Source organism: Rissa tridactyla, chromosome 11 (genome assembly GCF_028500815.1).
Source record: "Rissa tridactyla isolate bRisTri1 chromosome 11, bRisTri1.patW.cur.20221130, whole genome shotgun sequence".
Lineage (NCBI taxonomy): Eukaryota > Metazoa > Chordata > Aves > Charadriiformes > Laridae > Rissa > Rissa tridactyla.
In genome coordinates, this window is record NC_071476.1 from 2,232,787 (window position 1) to 2,250,945 (window position 18,159).

Here is an 18,159-nt window from a genome sequence, read left to right on the forward strand (position 1 = left end):
TCCCTAGTCACCTGCAACATACTGACCAATTCTCTTTTGACGAGCTTCATGAAATTGGTAGCTGGATAAAGCTCCAAATTTGTTCCCCAGGTGGGATTCAGCTGCTCCCTGCACTGGCGTTAACTGGGCATGGGCTCGCAGCCACTGCTTAATGGTGAGTGATGGGAGACAAAGGAGAAACTGGGATCATTGCAGGGAAAACGTCTCCAGGATATTGGGCACATCAGGTTTCATTAGTTCTGTTCACAGAACAGCTGGGGCTGTGTGTACTTGGCATTGTATGAACTGTACCTGGTAGAATTTAGCAAATTAGATATTTTACTGATTGCTGGCTAACGTGCCTTATAATGTGGACAGTAAGACACTGCTCTATGGGTGTGTCTATCCCCATCGGTTGCTGGTTTTGCTGCACTGAAGCATATGAAGATACAGAGAAGCATTGCAGCATCACTTTGATTCAGAATCAACTCAGAACAGTTCCCTGAGCTTCACGCTGCTTGAATCTGCCACTAAGTTGGCTACTGCAGCATCAGTTGGCTACGTGCTGGTGAAAGAAACCAGGCACCCTGCCTTTGATGGACCCTAGTCTATTGAGGATCTACTTCTTGCCACTGCAATATAGTGGTGGTGTGATGGATGAGGATGCTAATGAGAGGTAGCCTGCTAATCCAATGTACTACTGAGTCCAACAGGTCTGCAAGCACGAGAGTCCTCCTCTGATGCTGTGCTGGGGGGGGATATTGAACAGCTAATTGCTCTCCAACCTTCCTGTGCTACTCCAGGTTTTGTAGACCTGCTCATGGTGCCCCTTAGGTTATCTTTTTTCCAGGCTGACTCATCTTGGACTACCCATCTAATCCTCCTGTGGAGGCACCACAGAAGGGTAATGGACCTTCAGAGTTCCATGGAAAGCCAAAACAATTAGTATACTGAAATCTCTAGTGGTAGTACTATGCTGAGTGTCTTGGAAGAGGAAGGAGGATAGGACAGAATGGAATAGGATAGAATGGGATAGGATAGAACAGTCATAAGGGACCTACAATGATTGTCTAGTCCAACTGCTTGACCACTGGGCTGACCAAAAGTTAAAGCATGTTATTAAGGGCATTGTCCAAATGCCTCTTAAACACTAACAGGTTTGGACCATCCACCACCTCTCTAAGGAAGACTGTTCAAGTGTTTGACCACCCTCTAGGTAAAGAAATGCTTCCTAATGTCCAGTCTAAACCTCCCCCAGCACAGCTTTGAACCTTTCCCACGCATCCTATCACTGGATCCCAGGGAGAAGAACTCAGTGCCTCCCTCTCCACTTTCCCTCCTCAGGGGGCTGTAGAGGGCAATGAGGTCGCCCCTCAGCCTCCTTTTCTCCAAACTGGACAAACCCAGAGTCCTCAGCCGCTCCTCATCGGACATGCCTTCCAGCCCTTCCACCAGTTTTGTTGCCCTCCTCTGGATGCGTTCAAGGACCTTCACATCCGTCTTAAATTGTGGGGCCCAGAACTGCACGCAGCACTCAAAGTGAGACCGCACCAGCGCTGAGTACAGCAGGAGAATTGCCTCTTTTGACCAGCTTCTCTCCGGAAGCGTAGGAAAGAAGCAGTTGTGGTACATAAAATCTGGAAATGGAGAAATGAGACTTCAGTGGGGCTCACTCAGCATCTCTGGAAAGTATAAGATCTAGCTTTCTCTCCTTCCACTCGCTGCCCTGGAGTCTGCGTCAGCTAAAATGTCCCATTTTGTGCTGTTTCACTGGATTATGCTACAGATCTTTATAGGTGAGTCTTCACCTGCTTTTTGAGTGCTTGCTGAGGAAACAAAAATTCTGTAAAATTAAAAACAGCGATGCTTGTTTGTGAAAACAAAACAGTGAAAAAGGTCGTACTTGTGTACAGAACTTCAGAAGTTTTCTTAACTTACTGCGTTAATACTGATCGATACTTTTTTTTTTTTCTTTTTAAAAATGTATGTGGTTTCCTCTGTGTATAGGCTTGGTTAATTCCCCTGTTCCCAAATTATCTAATTTCTTTACTACTGTTGAGTGTGTGCTGCCGGCTTTGCTGCTTCATCTGTCTCTCCATCACGCTGCAGTGCTGACACAGCACAAGCTGGGAATTGGAATATTGACAGAGTAGTGAATGTATATACATGATAAAGAGAGGATTTTCTGAAACTCTCAGGGCTGTCTGCTGCTGTGAACTGAGCATGGGAAGGCGCGGGTGGAGAGTCCTCTCCTTTTACTCCCAAGCGTTCAGTTCATCCATCTAAAATCTGAATCCTAAAAAAAAGATGGAAGTCAAAGACGAGTAACTTGGGAGACTGGGTCTTGCAAGCGTGGTTGGTATCGGCTGCGTTTCTGCTTGCACGTTTAGGCATCGGCAATGCAGTTTCCAAATTGCCTGAGGCGGCTCAGGAATGGGGGTTCACCCACTTTCAGTGGGGCATGAGCTTGTGGGAGTTGTGCTTTTAAATCATTTAGGCAGTTCAGAAAATTCTGTCTCAGGTGATTAAATATTAATTGGCTCAGGATGAAACGTTACGTATAACATCTACAGCAGCTGCGTTGTTCTTAAATTGATCTGAAAAGTAGTGGAAAACTTTGGTCAGTGGTGGGCTACACTGAGGGACGAGAGGTGATCCGTGCCTTTGAGGGAAGGTGACACAACTGCCACAGTGTCTGCTGCGCAAGTGGAGCTTTGCTGGCACTTAGCTGTAGCCCAGGGAATTCCGTAATATTTTGGTCTTTTGCCAGTCTCAGCAGAAGAAACAGGAGGGCTCTTTCCTTGCCATATCTTCAGCCTCAAAATAAATTGGAGATACTTGCCTCCATTTGGTCTTGATTTCAAAAACTTTATAATACGCAGAGCTACAGAAGGGTGAGAATGAGTTTTTGTTACCTTCTCTTTAACTTGGCTCAGTGCTGAGAATGGGTAGTCTTGAGACTCTGGAAACTGGTAGAGTGGGCAGTTAAATGCTGCTTTTCTGTTTATCAGTCATTTTCTCTGCAATTTTGTCAGTACAGAACAGAAGCTTCAAGAAGAAATAAAAAAAGTTAAGGTTGATTGATAGGGAAAAGATGCCAAGAATCTTCTACAAAGAAGGAAAATTATTCCAGGAATAGATCAAGAAAAAAATTTATTTTTCAACCAGCCGTCCTGGCTGGAGGATGTATGTCCTTGTCCATCGAATGACCAGTCTATGGGAGAGGAGACCACTACAACAGCAGCTCTTGGAGTTACTGCTTAATACCAACTGTCGATGAGGGTTGGTTCAAGAGAGACTATATATAAATATCTGTATATCTCCATGATCTGAACAATTATGAATACCCCTTTCCATTTTGGAAGATACATTAAACATCTGGAGTCCATGTCTCTCTTACTTGGATTAAGGACTTGGAGTGGCAAACCTCACTGACTCTGGCGGTACTGCCCAGGCATAGCTGATGCTCAGGGTGCCTTGGGTCAAACCTGAGTGCCGAGGAGGGTCACTGCCATGGACAAGGGTAGGACTCCTCTCACAGTAAGACTGGGGTGTCACAATTTAACAGGATCGGGAACCTCTTCATTTCAAGACATGTTTCAAAGTCCTATTTACTATTTCTTTTGGAAGAGGCTGCAACTGAGAAGGAAGTTATTGAGTCCTTGCAGAGGTTCATACCGTTGAGTCAAGGCTGTTGCTGTACTGAAGCTTTCCATCCCAACCTGCAGTGCAGGCAGATGTTAGCAACATTAGCTTCACACAAATTTAAAGAGGATTTGAAACTGCAAAACCTGTAACTTTCTAGCACCAATACTGGTGGGAAACTGCACTGGAGACACTCTGGTGCCTTGCGTCTTCCCTCTTCTTCTTTTTAGTTATTTATTTTTTAAGAAGCTCAGCGCTCTCCTTCTTTCAAAGAGAAGAGCAGGCAACTTTTCATCTGTTAAAGGGTTGCTTAATAAAGCTGCTTTTGTGCTGTGCAGGACTGGGATGAAATAGGAACAGAAGATAAGCCCCTTTCTCCTCAAGCAGCAGTGACCGTAACTCCAGGAGCAGTTTAAGCTGGTTTTGGTTTTACACACATCTTTGTTGGGGTGACTTGAAAATATGTGTTAACCCGCTCAGCGACTAACCCCTGCTCCCCTCGGGATACTTTCAAGGTCGACTGGATGAACGAACCGTTTTGTTCTGTTGTCACGGAAAGAGGCTGTTTTCTCTGTTTGTTCTGCTGTAACGTGGCATATGAACCTTCCCTTTCCAAGGGCTAAAACAAGCAGCCATCTTCCAAAGCCTTATCCTGTATGCAGGAATTCATTTTTTTGGCACATCCTACCTTCATTTCACTGCAAAAGCTTCTGCCCTTCACACCATATTGCATGTTGTTTTGTCTGCCTCTACTCTTTTAGCATTTGGAGCTGTGGAAACCTGAACGACTTGGCTTATCTTGCCAATGATAAGCCATAATGAAGCCGAAATGTCATCCCAATAACAAGTCATGAGGCAGCCTGCCACAGACTAAAACCTCACCTGGGGAATAGTCCACTAAAGACAAAACAAAAGAGACATGGGCACAGTTGGAAGCATCTGTTTGCTATCTGGGAGTCACGCCAGAAAGAGAAGGCATTCAAACAGCTGGCAAAATAGAAACGTTTGGCAAACCAGGGCCAAAGCTGGTGATAACAGCAGCAACTGCTGTAAGTCTTTTTTTGGGGTAAGCAAGCTGGCCGTGCGACATCAGATCTGCGGGATGATCCTCTCGCTGCAGCCGAGGACCGGATCTGCATGCTCCCAAGGTGCCTCCGTTCCTGCTCCACCATATGTAAACGATAAGGTGGGGGGGAACGGCAACAGGGTAGGAGGACTGACGCAGATTAGATGGATGTAAACCAGGAAAGATTCATTCCTGTATGGGAACCTTTTCTTTGTACGGTGCCTTTTATGAGGAAGAAATCCCTTTTAGAGCAATCTGGGAACTGCATAGACAGTTAAGGGGGACCAAGGTAGCAAAGATTCAAACCAGATACTAAGGTGGGTATTGGCAGTAAACAGCAAATAAAGCTAATCATAAGAGTAAGAGCACAAGGAAAATGTGCCTATGCTCTTTTTAACATCAGTATAATGCAGTTAAAGCTTCTACGTATGCAGGGCTCTGCAAGGTAAGTGGGATCGTTGGCAGGGCTTGCCCAGAAACAGAGAAAGCAGTGCACTTTGTGAGAACAGGTTCCATAGACATATCCCACTGCTCTGCCAGCTTAATTAGGCCCTAATTTCACACATGGATAGGTACGTTGGACACTGCTATTGAGACTGCCAGTGAAAGGCAACCTATGACAGCATTTCCTTGTTGAAGGAGATGATGGTGGACTGAGAAAACCAGATGTACTTCACACCAGGTTTCTGAACATCTTTCAAACAGTCTCTTAGGAGAGGAGATGGGATGGGAGCAGAGTTCCCAAATTCCATTTGCACAGGCCTAGTCTGTGCTCGGGCTGCCAGCGACAGACCTGGGCTTCACTCACCACAGGTTTGATGTGAGTGATGTGCTTCATGAGCAGCCCTCCAGCAGCTGGCCCAGCCCACAGCATGGAGCCCTCCAGCAGCAGCAGCAAGCCAATGCCTGCGAGCTCCCGGCTGTCGCTCACTGTGCCCTGGGCCATCAGCTGCCACCGGCTCCTAGGGAAGGCTCGGGGGATCGGTAACTGTGACCTGCCTGCAGCCAGGAGTGTTTCTTTTCCTGCCTCAATGTGTTGCACAGGTAGAGCCACGTGTGGGACACTGCCAACACTCACCTTTCCTTGTTCTTTCTTGACAGCCCACACTGCATCTGAGCCTGTTGTTAGAGGCGTAATAGGGCGACCTGTTCAGTTGCCTTGCTCCTACCCGGTGGCACGACATAAGGACATCTCCGACATGTGCTGGGGCAGAGGCCCATGCCCAAATTCTAAGTGCAACGACAAAATTTTGCACACCACTGGGAATAGGGTGACATTCAGAAAATCGCAGAGATACAATCTCCGGGGCTATATTTCCTACGGAGATGTGTCTCTCACAATTGCGAAAGTGAAGGCAGAAGATGCAGGTACATACTGCTGCCGCATAGAGATCCCGGGTTGGTTCAACGACATCAAACGGAACATGCGTCTGGAGGTGGTCAGAGGTGAGTTCGGGGACCTTCATGATACAGCCGGCAGGGAGAAACCTCTCACTGGACAGGAGTTTAAAGTTGGAGTTTGTGTGCTTTTTTTTTTTCTTTGTTTGTTTTGGCAAAAAGTGTTTTTCCTAAATCATGTAGTTTTCAAGGGAGGTCTGCAACCAGTTTCCAATTTGAATCACATTCAATGAACCGTTTTGATGACAAAATAGTAACTTTTACCCTTCTTTTGCCTTTCAAATGAAATATTTAATTTCTCATTGTGTAACTATATTTGACGTTTTAAAAGATGATGGAATTGAAAAAGGGATTTATCATTTGAAGAGCCCTGGGAATGAAATTCAGTTTTTCATTTGGGGTTCACCCCAACACCCAAAACGCTTTTGTTTGGCTCATGCCATGAGGAGACTTACGGATTTAGAAATTTGTCTCAGAGTCTTGAAGGACTTTTCCCCCTTCCTATTATTTTGCTGCGCTGCAAGATGGAGTAAGGGTCTTACAAAGTCGAGAAGAGGCTGAAAAGCATTGCAAAGCACAGAAAAAAAAATCAGAGCCACCCTCCACACTGCAGAAAGACAATTTTTTTTCTGACTTTTAGAGGGTGTTCAGGAGTGCGATTGGTGCTGAGGTACACAGCACTCCTGTATGCCCCTTGTAAGTGATATAACAGGAGAGTGGGGGGAAAATGCTGCAATGCCATGTCAATTCCTGAGTTTGAGGGCAACAGAGTTCATAAAAAAGGACTGGTTGAAAAGATCAGCAAGAAGATTGCAGCTGAAAATCAAGCTATTTTATTTATTTAATATTTATGAGGACATTGAAAAGCAAAATCACAAAGTTTGCAAGTTTTTGGGTTCTACCGCACAAGGTTCTGGTCCTTGCATTTCTGTAAGAGGGTCAAGAAGGGGATGTTTGAGACCTACAATTAAAAAAAAAAAAAAAGCAAATCTGTAAATCTGGGAATTGCTTTGGCTGGGTCACGTTTTCTGCTAACTAAACCACCTTTTTAAATAGTGACTCTCCCACCTTCATTCCCAGCATTTTATCAGCTAGATAATTTAGATAATTTCCATTCATTTCTGGGTTGGCTTTCCTCAGGGCTGGCTGTGGGTGCTCTGATCTAGCTTTTCTCTTGGCTATGCTTTTTCCATGCAGCCCCTCCAGTGATGACAACCACCACGAGAAAGGCTCCCGTTTCCCCTAAACGTTTTAGAAAAACAACTTTTGCTCCCCAAGCAACCTCTGATCATCAAACAACAGCAGCGACTGCTGTCCTCCTGACAACCACCGTCCCCCCAGCAGCAACAGCAACCACCTATCATCAAACAACAGCAGGGACTACTGTCCTCCTGTCAGCCACCATCCCCGAAGCAACAATTGCAACCACTGAGTCTCCAGCAGGAATTACACTGGAGACCATCGCTCCCCCAACATTTGCTGTGACAGAAAATGGTACTCTTCCAGAAACTATGGTGACAACTAGTGCTCCCCCAGGTTTTTCAACTGGTTTCCAAGCAGCTGACATGAGGACTGAAGATGACGATATGTTCTGCCCAACAGAGTCTGTCCCTCTTCCTGGAGGTACAAAAGGTAACCAGCACCAATCCTTTCTTTTTTCTGTGTTAGTCTGACTCTGGCATCATAGAGACCCTCTAAATACCTATATTAGTATCTGGGAAGTTTTCTCTGAGATGCCTATAGGTATGTCTCCATAGGTTTAAGGATGATGCCAAACTGGGGTTAATGGCCAAGATAGCAGAAGGTCAGGCTTGCATTCAGAGGAGTTTTAACAGGCTGGAGAAATAATGTGACAGAAACCTCATGACATACAACAGAAATAAAAGCAAAGTCCTGCACTTGGGATGGAGTAAGAGAGATTCACTCGACTATGCACTAATTTTTTTCTTGATTTGAAAAAGACAATTGAGATGGTCTGCTGCAAAGGTTCTACTTGAGCGATTAAGTCAGTGAGAATTCAAAACATGCTTAAAATTCAGTACTTACATTGTCATCCCATATGAAGGCTGCTGTAGTTATTAATATTTAGTTGATCAGAGTCACCTGTTATCATTCTAACCATTCCTAGGTTGCTCTTTATCAGTGACTTCTTTCCCACAGATTCATGCCTGCACACAAGGCTGGGTTTTGCACATTTTTGGGGTCTTCTGTGACTTGAAGTTCTTTCTGTCCTGAACCTCTGAGGACAGCTTTTCTGTACCATCTCTTGTCCTCCAGCCATAACAAGTGCCCCAGTTAAACTTGGCAATGATTAATTATATCCACAGCTGAACAGTTTAAACATCTCACCACTGGTCATGTCGGTAAAGTACATCAGTTATCTGGGTAGGATGAGCTGCAGGCATGAGAACCGAGGTGCAGATTTTCACCTCCTTGTTGCAGATGCAGAACTGTGCAAGGGATTTTGAATCCCAAATGAAGACCCTCCTAATCAGTGATCTTTGTAAGCATTACTTTTTACTTTGTTTCAGTGACCACCAAATTCCCAAGTACACTTCCAACTGCAGAGGGAACTAAAAGTGCTGACGCTTCTCCCGTGGTGGAAGATGTGCCAACTGCAGGTGAGGAGGGTAACATTGCAAAGTCAGAAGTTGCACGTTCAGAGAAACGAAAGGGTTGTCATAAACCAAAGTATTGACTATTCTTAAGACTGTACCAAATGTACTGATAGCTATTCATTGCGTCTGGAAGTAAGAGGTATCTGGGGTCCCCACAGAAATTGTTTGTAACCAGGATGTAACAACAGCTGAGAAAAACATGTTTTTAAGCCTCCAAAGGAAGTAGATTTTGAGTCACTCGCTACTGTCAAGTATCTCAGGTCTGAGAGAAGTCAAGAACTGGTCTTTGTCACCATCCAAGCTGACTTCTCGGATATCTGATTTGTCATCACTGCGTGTCCATTGAGCTTTCAATTTTAAATCCTCCCTGAGTGTTGTGAACTTTGAACCTCACTGAATATTCAGGCAGATGTGGCTGCAGGTTCAGCTCTCCAGTGCTCAACATGTGTCCTTGGTCATGATGGAAAGCAGCAGGCCATTACCACAACTATCGGTCATTCCTTCAAGAGAAAAGGAGCTGGTATACAAAATCATACCATACGTGAGAAATGAACAAACTCACATGAAGTTTGCACTTCATGTCTCTCAGTCAAGTACAAAAGTAGAACAGCTGGAGTTACTCAGGTGTGATAGTCTGCCCACCAGATGCCCTTACATGAGAACTTAAGACAAGGCAAGCTAAAATTCAAGGATGACATGTCATATTTGGCTGTTAAGAGAGTTATTTTATTTTCAACTGGTGCCAAGAATCTCTTAATTCTTAAAAACACAGTATTTAGATTTTTGCAGGTCTTCTTTTGCTAGACCTAGAGACTTAGAGCAGAAATAGAGTTTAGGAAGCTGTTCCTTAATGCCCCTGGAGAGGGCTCACAAAAGAGAATAAACTGATCTCTCGAGGATTTGTGAGGGTTCTCACCCCTGCCTCACTTGTCGTCTTTCTGATATAGTTCTGGATAGTGTCTATATTCTGCCATTGTAAGTAGGGAGTTTTGCAAAGGGTCTTACCTCTGGGATTCTGGGGGCAACTTAAGTTGTGAGCATGGGCCAGAAAGAGCCACCACAAAAGCAAAACCAGCAGAAAACGTACCACGCTTATGTGAGTCATGTACATTCCCACCCATGCAAAAACTTGTGTCATGCTATTTCCAAGAGCCAAACTGTCATAATGTGTGAAAATGCTGCAGCACAATTGAACACTGTCTAGTAAGAACCGCAAGCCATGTTAAGTTCTTGACTCAGTCTCCTTTTACTCTGTGAAATAACGCACTAAAGGGACCAACTTCAGCCTTATTGTAACATAAGGGAAGGCTAATTTGTTGCTGAACTCTGTATTGATGTTAGAACAGTAGCTGAGATAGAAATCCATAGCTGACAGAGTGCTCCATCTCCACGTACAATTCTTGCCAGATAGGTTGGGTTAGCTGGGGCAGTTGGTTTCTTCTGACCGGTCTCTGATTTAGTTTCTCCTCTGTCTTCACCTGCTTTCCCCCCAGCAACTACCCCACCAGCACCATCCATGACCCCATAGAGAACCCTTGCTCCTTCAGGTACAGAGAGTAAGCAGCAGTAGTTGCTCCCATCAGCCTGGCTGCAGCACGCTGCTGGAAAGTTTAGTTTTGACTTATCGGACATGCATGTCAGAGCGAGATACGCATTTCTGGTGTATTTGGGCGTAGCTTTGCTGAACTACCGTTCCTCTGTCCCTCCTCTCCCCTCCTCTCCCCTCCTCTCCCCTCCTCTCCCCTCCTCTCCCCTCCTCTCCCCTCCTCTCCCCTCCTCTCCTCAGAAAAGAGTGGTATAAGAAAACAGGCGTATGGCAAAATGCAATGTTCACGTATCCGTGGGATTTTCAGCACTTGCTAGGGTTTTATTCCCTATGTTTGTTTAGCTGTAGTGCTTATTAGCCATAATCTCTTTTCTACTTCAGTGCAAAATTCTAGCTACAGTTGCATGCATATGAGCTACCTGTGCCCTGTCCGTGTCTTTGACAAAATGAAAACACGTTATTTGGTACATGGAGACAAATTAACTCAGCTCTCAGAGAGAGCTGATCCGAACTGAGACATTTCGAGGAGATTAGGTTATTCACTGAATAAAATACGCTGAAAAGTTTTTTTTTTAAAAAAGCAATTTTTTTTCTAATGGGCTTATTTGTGACCATCTCATCATCCCCATCATCATGCGACATTCTGGCTGTCTCATGCATATAAAGTTTCCTCTGGCTGTGGGCCTGGGCACCGCAAGCGTGTTACATGTACATGCCCTGACAAATGACTCATCCGGTCCCTGGTACATTTTGCGCAGACGGAGGCTCCACGGTTGTTCTCTTGTCAAACATTTGAAAGCACTACTCATCACCGGCTTCCTGTGCATTAGGGCATGACTTCAGGCATAGGAGCTTTCCTGTCATAGGATGTAAACTGGGGTTTTGGTTCGCTAAGCTGAGCGACTCCTCTGTTTTTAAGATGCTGTGAAACATTGGCTGCTTCCTGTGACAGATCGAGTGCTCCAAATACTTAAATACTTCATTACTTTGTAGCATGAGGTCATGATGAGCCAAGGCCCAAGCCGAGATTAAGTTTTTGTGACTTTAAATTCACTAACAAAAGTAAGAGAGTAGGATCATAACAGCAGAAAAGCTTGCTGCAAGGGTTCTTGAAGATTCATTTAGTTCATCCCTATTTCCAAAGCTTGTGGAACTAGAACTGAATTATTCTTACTATCCCTAGATAGAAAAAAAATTGCCTCACCTTCATAGAGCTTTCTTATACCTGTGGTAAGTTATCTGAATGTTTCCTGTGGTTTTCACATTAATGCAGCTTTCAAAAATTGCAATCACACATCAGTCTGACCACAATTAAACTGAGGCAGTTCCTTCACTTTGACTTGTACCTTGTTTGCTACCCCTGCTCTCTGCGACATCTTGTCATGCTCACAGAAGTGACTCCTTCTCAGCAGAGAAGTTTCTACTGTCTTGCTTCATGGGCTATCCTTGGGGAGCCTCCTCTTTCCTTGATGAAGACTGACATTTCCCCACGACTGCCTGATACACCCCTTGTGTCGGAAACAGATTGTTCCCTTTTGGTTGCAAGGCGCTTTATTTCTCCTGCTCAGGGCCAGATTTTGCCCTCCTTATTCCCTGAGAGTTCATTACTCCTTGACTAAAGCAGTGACAACCACAGTGGCCCTCGCTCCTTCAGGTGACTGTGCCAGCAATAATTTCAATGCCTTTTGTTTTCAGGGATTTCGGCAAGTTCAGGCGGCAAGGCTGAGGAACGTGATGATACTGGAGATAAGGTAAAACTTCCTCTAAGTTTCAAGAGTGTTTAACTAGAAGGCAGAAGGACAGCAGGACATGCTAGTGATTTTCAACGTATTCATACTAAAGGGACAGTGTTCGCAAAAAGCAACTTGAACTTCCATTCAGAAGCTCAGGAACCACCTACTCATCTTTCCAGCGGATCGATGCAAAGCCTGTGGCCATCCCATCTGGTCTGGACACTTCAGGAAAACTTCATCCCCTTGTCACCCCCGTACGACAGGCAGAGGCTGCAATGCTTGGGGTGTGAGCAGGCAGAAGGCAGCTGAGGCGGGTTGTCACGCTTCCCTGTCTCTAATCAAGAGAAGGATGAGGGTGACTAAGCTCTTACTTTAGACACCTTATTAAGGAGTTCATGTCAAGTGGGATGAATTTAGGCTCAAATGCTTCAGAAGAAGATTTATTAAATATTTATCAGGTAATTCATGTTGTTTATCATGATCAACCTGATGTGTCTTTTCCATACTTTGCACAGGCAAGCTCAGGAAAGCGTTGTGAACTCCAGCCCAATGCAGATATTTCAGAGCTCTTAGCCACTAGGGCGACCCACTCCTGTGTGAATAGGTCTGAAGTAACCAAGTTTTTTAAAGCCTTTTCAGTTTTTCTCTTCTCCCTTCCAGTTTCCCAGCTATGCCATTCTCATTGCCTGTCTCGTAGCGCTCTCCATTCTTTTCATATTGATGCTCTCGCTGTTTTGGAAACGTAAGTATCCCTAAGCACACAATTGATCAATGTTTCTAATGCTGGCCTAGTGCAGATGTCCTTCTGCGTCTCTGGTTAACCTTCTGGTAAATCTGCCACGGCCCCTGTGGCAGCGCTCTGTTCATTTTATGGGGGTTGCTGTCCTTGCTCCAGGACTGTGTCACCACGAGGAGACCAGGGAGCATGCGTTGGTGGGGATGCAGCAGGAGGAAGCCTGTGCAAAGAACCTGCTCACTCACTTGCTGCAGGTCTGGCTCATCTTGTTGGCTTTTGCTTTATAGTAAAGTGGTACCATTTCCTGGAATGGCTCCACAGTTATTTGTGTAACTTAAATCGGAACGAGATCCTTTCTTTCCTGCTCAGCCCACAGAAATTTAGCAGCTTGCTATCTTTGCTTCTGAACTCATTTGACAGATTCATTAGAATTACAGATTTCTTTTTGCCATCGTGACATTAATATTATTTTGCTTCCAGGTAAACACAGAAAGAAGTTTATAATAAAAAGGTAATCCATTTGTAATTTCCTATTAAAAGTTCCAATGTAATTTTTCTTGGAGGCGGGAAGGAATTGGCCACTGATTGTAATGGTTATAGGATTGGCTTGTGGTGCTGACTACCAAAATTGTGTTATGAGCAAGCTTCAGACGACTTCACCCCAGAAAATCAACAGCGGTTCCTGGATACTGCTTCTGTGTGGCAACGAACAGCCAGCCAGAGCTCGGGAGAACTCTAGCAAATGGTACTTACTGTCACGTAGGGACCTCAGCTTAGGGAAATACCTAATCTGCTCTATTCTTTGATCAAATACCAGGTCATGACCTTGGTGGGGTTATTTTCAAGAAATTAAGGGATAATTGGTTGTGATGATCAAACAGCAAAATGATTGTTCAGAAAGGGATCAGGGATTTATGGACGATCCGAATGAATACACAATGAGTGGGGCCCATGAAGGGCACCCCCCAGCAGTGTGGCAAACCAAGCTTTTCGCCACTAGATAAATCTTGCAGCTCTCACGGGACCGCTGCACCCTCTCACGCACCGCTTGGGTCTCTCTGAAGTGTCTGAGGTGATCGTTGAGGTGATGGTTTTCAGGCAGATATGAAATATGGGATTATGGTGAGTCACTCTGTGCAGGTATAACTGATAAATTTATGTCTTCTGGCTTATCTTGGAAAAAAGGGATTTTCTTGAGACAAACCACAGGCTAGTCCAGTGAAGCATCATCCCTTTGCCAAAGACCAATAACTTTTCAATGGTAGATGCTCCACCATTGCATATGCCACCTATGAGATAAGGATTGGGGGCCAAGGAGCGACTCTTTTCTTAGTGCCATGGTGGTTACCCTGCAGCTGACGCTACAAAATCTGAACAGCCCTTTTCTATCCATTAGAAGAACGCAAGCAATTCTTCCTCTGGTGTAAAAAGTAGGCATTGCACCACTGAAGTCAGTGGAATCAGTAACTTCTGGTCTCCATTTCAAAGGGAATGTGCTGTCATTACCAATTAGAAATGGTGCTCTGAAGCAGCAGTGTGCTTTCACCCCATCTATAGTGACCTGTGCTTCTCACTACAGCCTTGAACCAGGGGAAGACTGTGAAAAAGTTTTCAATGGCGCTGAAGGAGAAAGCAGCATTTTTTCCCTGTGAAGACGTCCTACGTCATCTGTGGATGTCGTGGAAAATAAAAAGGACCTGTTTCATGCTGCTCTGAGCGATGCTTATGAGCCCTCAAAATATCACTGGGTGAAAACCAAAGGCCAAACCTTCAACTGTGAAAATTTAAAATCTTTGTGCAAATTTTGCCATGTCACCTTTCAAACTCATTGCATAAAGAAGCTTCTTTGAGGAGGTCCTTTATGCATTGTTCATAGGTGTTGCCGGCATCCGCGTTCTTACTGATACCTTGCTACAGAACTGAATTTGGTTTTCTCCATTTTTACTAATGCTCTTCCTTGAGCGTTAGTATGCTTGAATACAATGAATACAACTTATACTGTGAGGAACAGAAGAGAGAAGAACTAACATGGAATGCTGACTAACTTCAAATTGCCAAAAATATAAAAAACAGGAAATACGGTTCTTATTGCTTTTATATAATCAAGAGAAAAATTAAGCCTCAAGAATGCTGCGAGTATGAATCAAAAATGCAGATTACTTTATGGGTACCATTGCTGCCTGTGATTCAGCATGTTGGAATGACCCTTGGAGACTATATTAATAAACTTTGCAATTTACTGCTAGCAATTGTGTTTTGTTTATGCCGCATCCTAAGGCGTTTAAACAGGAGTTAGTTACTCCCCAGGTGTTAAAATGGCTGGGGTGCTGTCTCAGCTCTCCAAAGGAGTACTGTGGCGTATCCAGAGGTGGGGAAAATGCCCAGAAGACCAACCTGGAGGGAAATGTTTCTATCCTGCTGCCACAAACCCTCATCCCACTCATTTATAACCCGCTGTCTCCCCCATAAAAGTGCATAGGGGATCCCCAATTGTTCGCTTGGAGGTGCCTTTTGGTCCTCACAACAACGACCTGCAAAACCCAGCAGCTCTCGTGGTGGAGTCGGCTTGGCAATGCTGACCTGCACCATGCAGCCCCAGGATGTTTCATTTAGGGCCCCAGCATCCAGTCACAGCGTAGCATAGTGCTGTCTGGCTGGGCTTTGTATGGATGAGACTCGGGTTCCCAGTCCCACCAGTGCTGCCCATTTATCTTTTAGAGAAGTTGCAGGTGAGAAGCACTACGCAGAGCACAGCCATATCTTGTAAACTTGGTTGTCCCTTCAGGTGCCCGTGGGAGGTGGGTGAAGCCACCTCTGTGTTTCTGAGCAGCATAAGCAAAAATCCTGTGATCTCCAGGGAAAGGCTCTGGGGACACCAATAGCAGTGAAGAAGAAGAGATGAAGGGTGGCATTCACCTGCTGCTACTTCTAGTGGGGACTGAGGGCTGTGGGGGAGAACATTACTGCTGCTGGGGACTGAATTTGTCCCCAGTCCTTCTCTGCAGCAACAAGCTGCCCCCACACTCCTGCCCCATCCTCAGGGGCACCAGTAGGACCTGCCATCCCTGTTCCCAGGACTTCGGTGTCACAGAGCTGGCAAGCAGGTTGTGGCTGTTTAGCTGCTCACACTTATCCCTGTGTTGTGCTTAGAGCTGACTCCAAGGATGGGGATGATTTGGACACTGTGGGCTGCACGGGCACCTGTGTGGTTAGTACAGTGGGGCAGCTCCATGCTGTGGACCTTGGCTTGGCCCCAGGGTGCCTGAGCAGGAGGAAGGGCTGCCGGCAGCTCAGAGCAGTCCAGGGAAATCCAAAATCCTCCCTGTTATCCTCAAGCCCTGTAAATGCTGCCATAATGACAGCTCTGCAGCACTAACCTTGTCTTTTGCTCAACTGGAGCCTTCAAGCGGCTGCGAGGTAGACGGGCAATGCAGGGCAGAGCCAAGCCCCTCATGTCACCACACTAATCGCACCCTTTCTGAGGGGGCTTTTGCCCATGTTTCAGCTAGGTCGAGATTTAGGCTTTAAGAATGAGGCTGAGTTGGTACCCAGCCTGGGGGCATTAGTGAAATGGGACCGTTCTAGGTGACCCTGTTCTGGCAGGGGGGTTGAACTAGATGATTTCCAGAGGTCCCTTCTAACCCCTACCGTTCTGTGATTCAGTGATTCTGTGACTGGCAGTGGAAGCTGGGGGATCATCTATGGGATACGCCGCAGAGCTTTCACATATCTTGTTGGGGTCTTCACCAACTCTGCTGCAGTGACTATGGGAACGGCATGGGAGAAGGTTCAAATCCACAACACTGTTTGTTATCTCCATTGCCTGGAGTTCACCAGTCCCTCCTATGGCAACTCCAGGCAACGACAACTTGAAGCAAGAGCCCATTGTGGGAATAGCACTTGATCAGAAGAAAACATTGTGTGGCGGCTGTGGACTTCCCCGCTACTCGTTCTCAGGGCTGCGGTGGGACTTTTTGACTCTACAGCCTCTTCTCAAAGGCCGAGAATTAGGGGGAGGCAGAGGAGGTTCCTCTTTGGGCTCCCTCTCAGTCTCGCTGGGGTTCAGCGCCTTGCTGTGTGCCCTGGTCCAGCCACGTTGTGGGAGGCAGCAGAGAGTGCCCAAGCAGAGGATGTGGCCTGCAGGCCGCCAGGTTGGCTTTGCTCAGCTGAGACCCGTGTCTGTCCCACACTGGTTAATGCGGCTGCTGCTGCCCCAACACGCAGCACGAGCTGAGCACAGGGCCCTGGCGCCTGACTCTGCTTCTAGGCATCAATCCCACACAAATCTGTAAGGAATAGAAGGGAAAAAAAGACCCAGTTTTGAGGTGCTCCTTTAAAAGAAAAAAAAAAACCACGAACTTTTTTTTCTTCTCCCCCCCCCAAGGTAAACCTGTTAATTAAGCCAGCAATATCTTAATTGCAGCTTCCAATTGGCAGGGCTGGGCCAATCCTTTTGCTCTTGTTAATTAGCTCTGCACTAATGACTTTTTTAGAGCAGGGCTGTCCCTCGCTGGGGAAGGTTCTAGCACGTTTGCTGTGGTGCTTGGCTGGACTTGAAGGCCCTGCTTTGGGGAGCTGCACAAGGGCAGAAGAAATAGGAGCCAACAAAGTGAGTTTGATCTGGTCAGCCATGTGGAAATGCAGCCCAGAAGTGCTGTAGGGAATCTGTAAGTGTAGCTTATGTCGTTGAGCTTTTTTTTGTATATCTTTTTATCCACCCCCAATTACCGAGGCTGAGGTTTGGGTTTAGAGTGGCGATTAGAAGTGAGGAATGTGGGTTATATTTAAATGAAAATACATTGAAGTAATTTCCGAGGAACCGACCCTGGCTGTCGGTATGTTCAGTGGAAGGTTAAAGGGAGCCTTTTAAAATGTAGCTGGAGGAAAAAGAAATGCTGTTTTCCAAAAGCAACAGTAGGTCTAGTGAAGAAAAACTGGATGAAAGCAGCAGGTTTTTAGTGAGAAAAGACTGTCAGAGAGCATGTCGTTGGCATCTGGAAATGTTAGTCTTTATTTTTAAGACTTTTACCTTGGAAGGCAAAGAAGAAGTGTGCTTGAGTAAACATCAAACCCTCCACGAAGTAGCTTAAACCAACACAGTGTTTTAGCTGCAAAGCCCTACAGGGACCAGGGCTTCAGATGGGGAAAGCTTGGGCAGAAGGAAACCCGGCCCCTGGCAGCGCCATGAGGCTCGTGCTGGTGTGTTTGGGGCGCAGATTTCCTCAGGAATTGCTGCCCGTTGAACTCGCTGCAGCATCTCTCCCTACCAAGTCCGTCCACGTGCACCTTCACCCTGCCCTCGCTGGCCTCCTGTGCCTGCCAGGGAGCTGCCCACGAGCAAAGCTTTTGGCCTTAAAGCTGCCGTGCATGTCCCAAAAAATTCCAGTCCCCCCCAAGACCTTTCCTCCCGCCACCTCTCACCCTGCCAGGCGCTAAGA

General features: G+C 45.9%; 1 protein-coding gene across 3 annotated transcripts; it reads left to right on the forward strand.

Moving 5' to 3' along the window:
* The first annotated feature begins 1,506 nt into the window (after positions 1-1,506).
* LOC128916056 (T-cell immunoglobulin and mucin domain-containing protein 4-like) lies at positions 1,507-14,962 on the forward strand. 3 transcript variants are annotated; one of them, XM_054217235.1, is made up of 9 exons: positions 1,507-1,775; positions 5,792-6,136; positions 7,286-7,720; positions 8,620-8,709; positions 11,948-12,003; positions 12,646-12,727; positions 12,881-12,975; positions 13,202-13,232; positions 14,301-14,962. In XM_054217235.1, exons 1-8 carry the CDS (start codon positions 1,727-1,729, stop codon positions 13,223-13,225), a joined length of 1,176 nt encoding a protein of 391 aa, XP_054073210.1. In that variant the 5' UTR covers positions 1,507-1,726; the 3' UTR covers positions 13,226-13,232; positions 14,301-14,962. The 3 variants fall into 3 exon arrangements, with proteins under 3 accessions (XP_054073210.1, XP_054073208.1, XP_054073209.1); XM_054217233.1 differs by lacking the exon at positions 14,301-14,962 and adding an exon at positions 14,118-14,294 and having other exon boundaries at positions 1,712-1,775; XM_054217234.1 differs by lacking the exons at positions 12,881-12,975; positions 14,301-14,962 and adding an exon at positions 14,118-14,294 and having other exon boundaries at positions 1,712-1,775.
* The last annotated feature ends 3,197 nt before the right edge of the window (positions 14,963-18,159 follow it).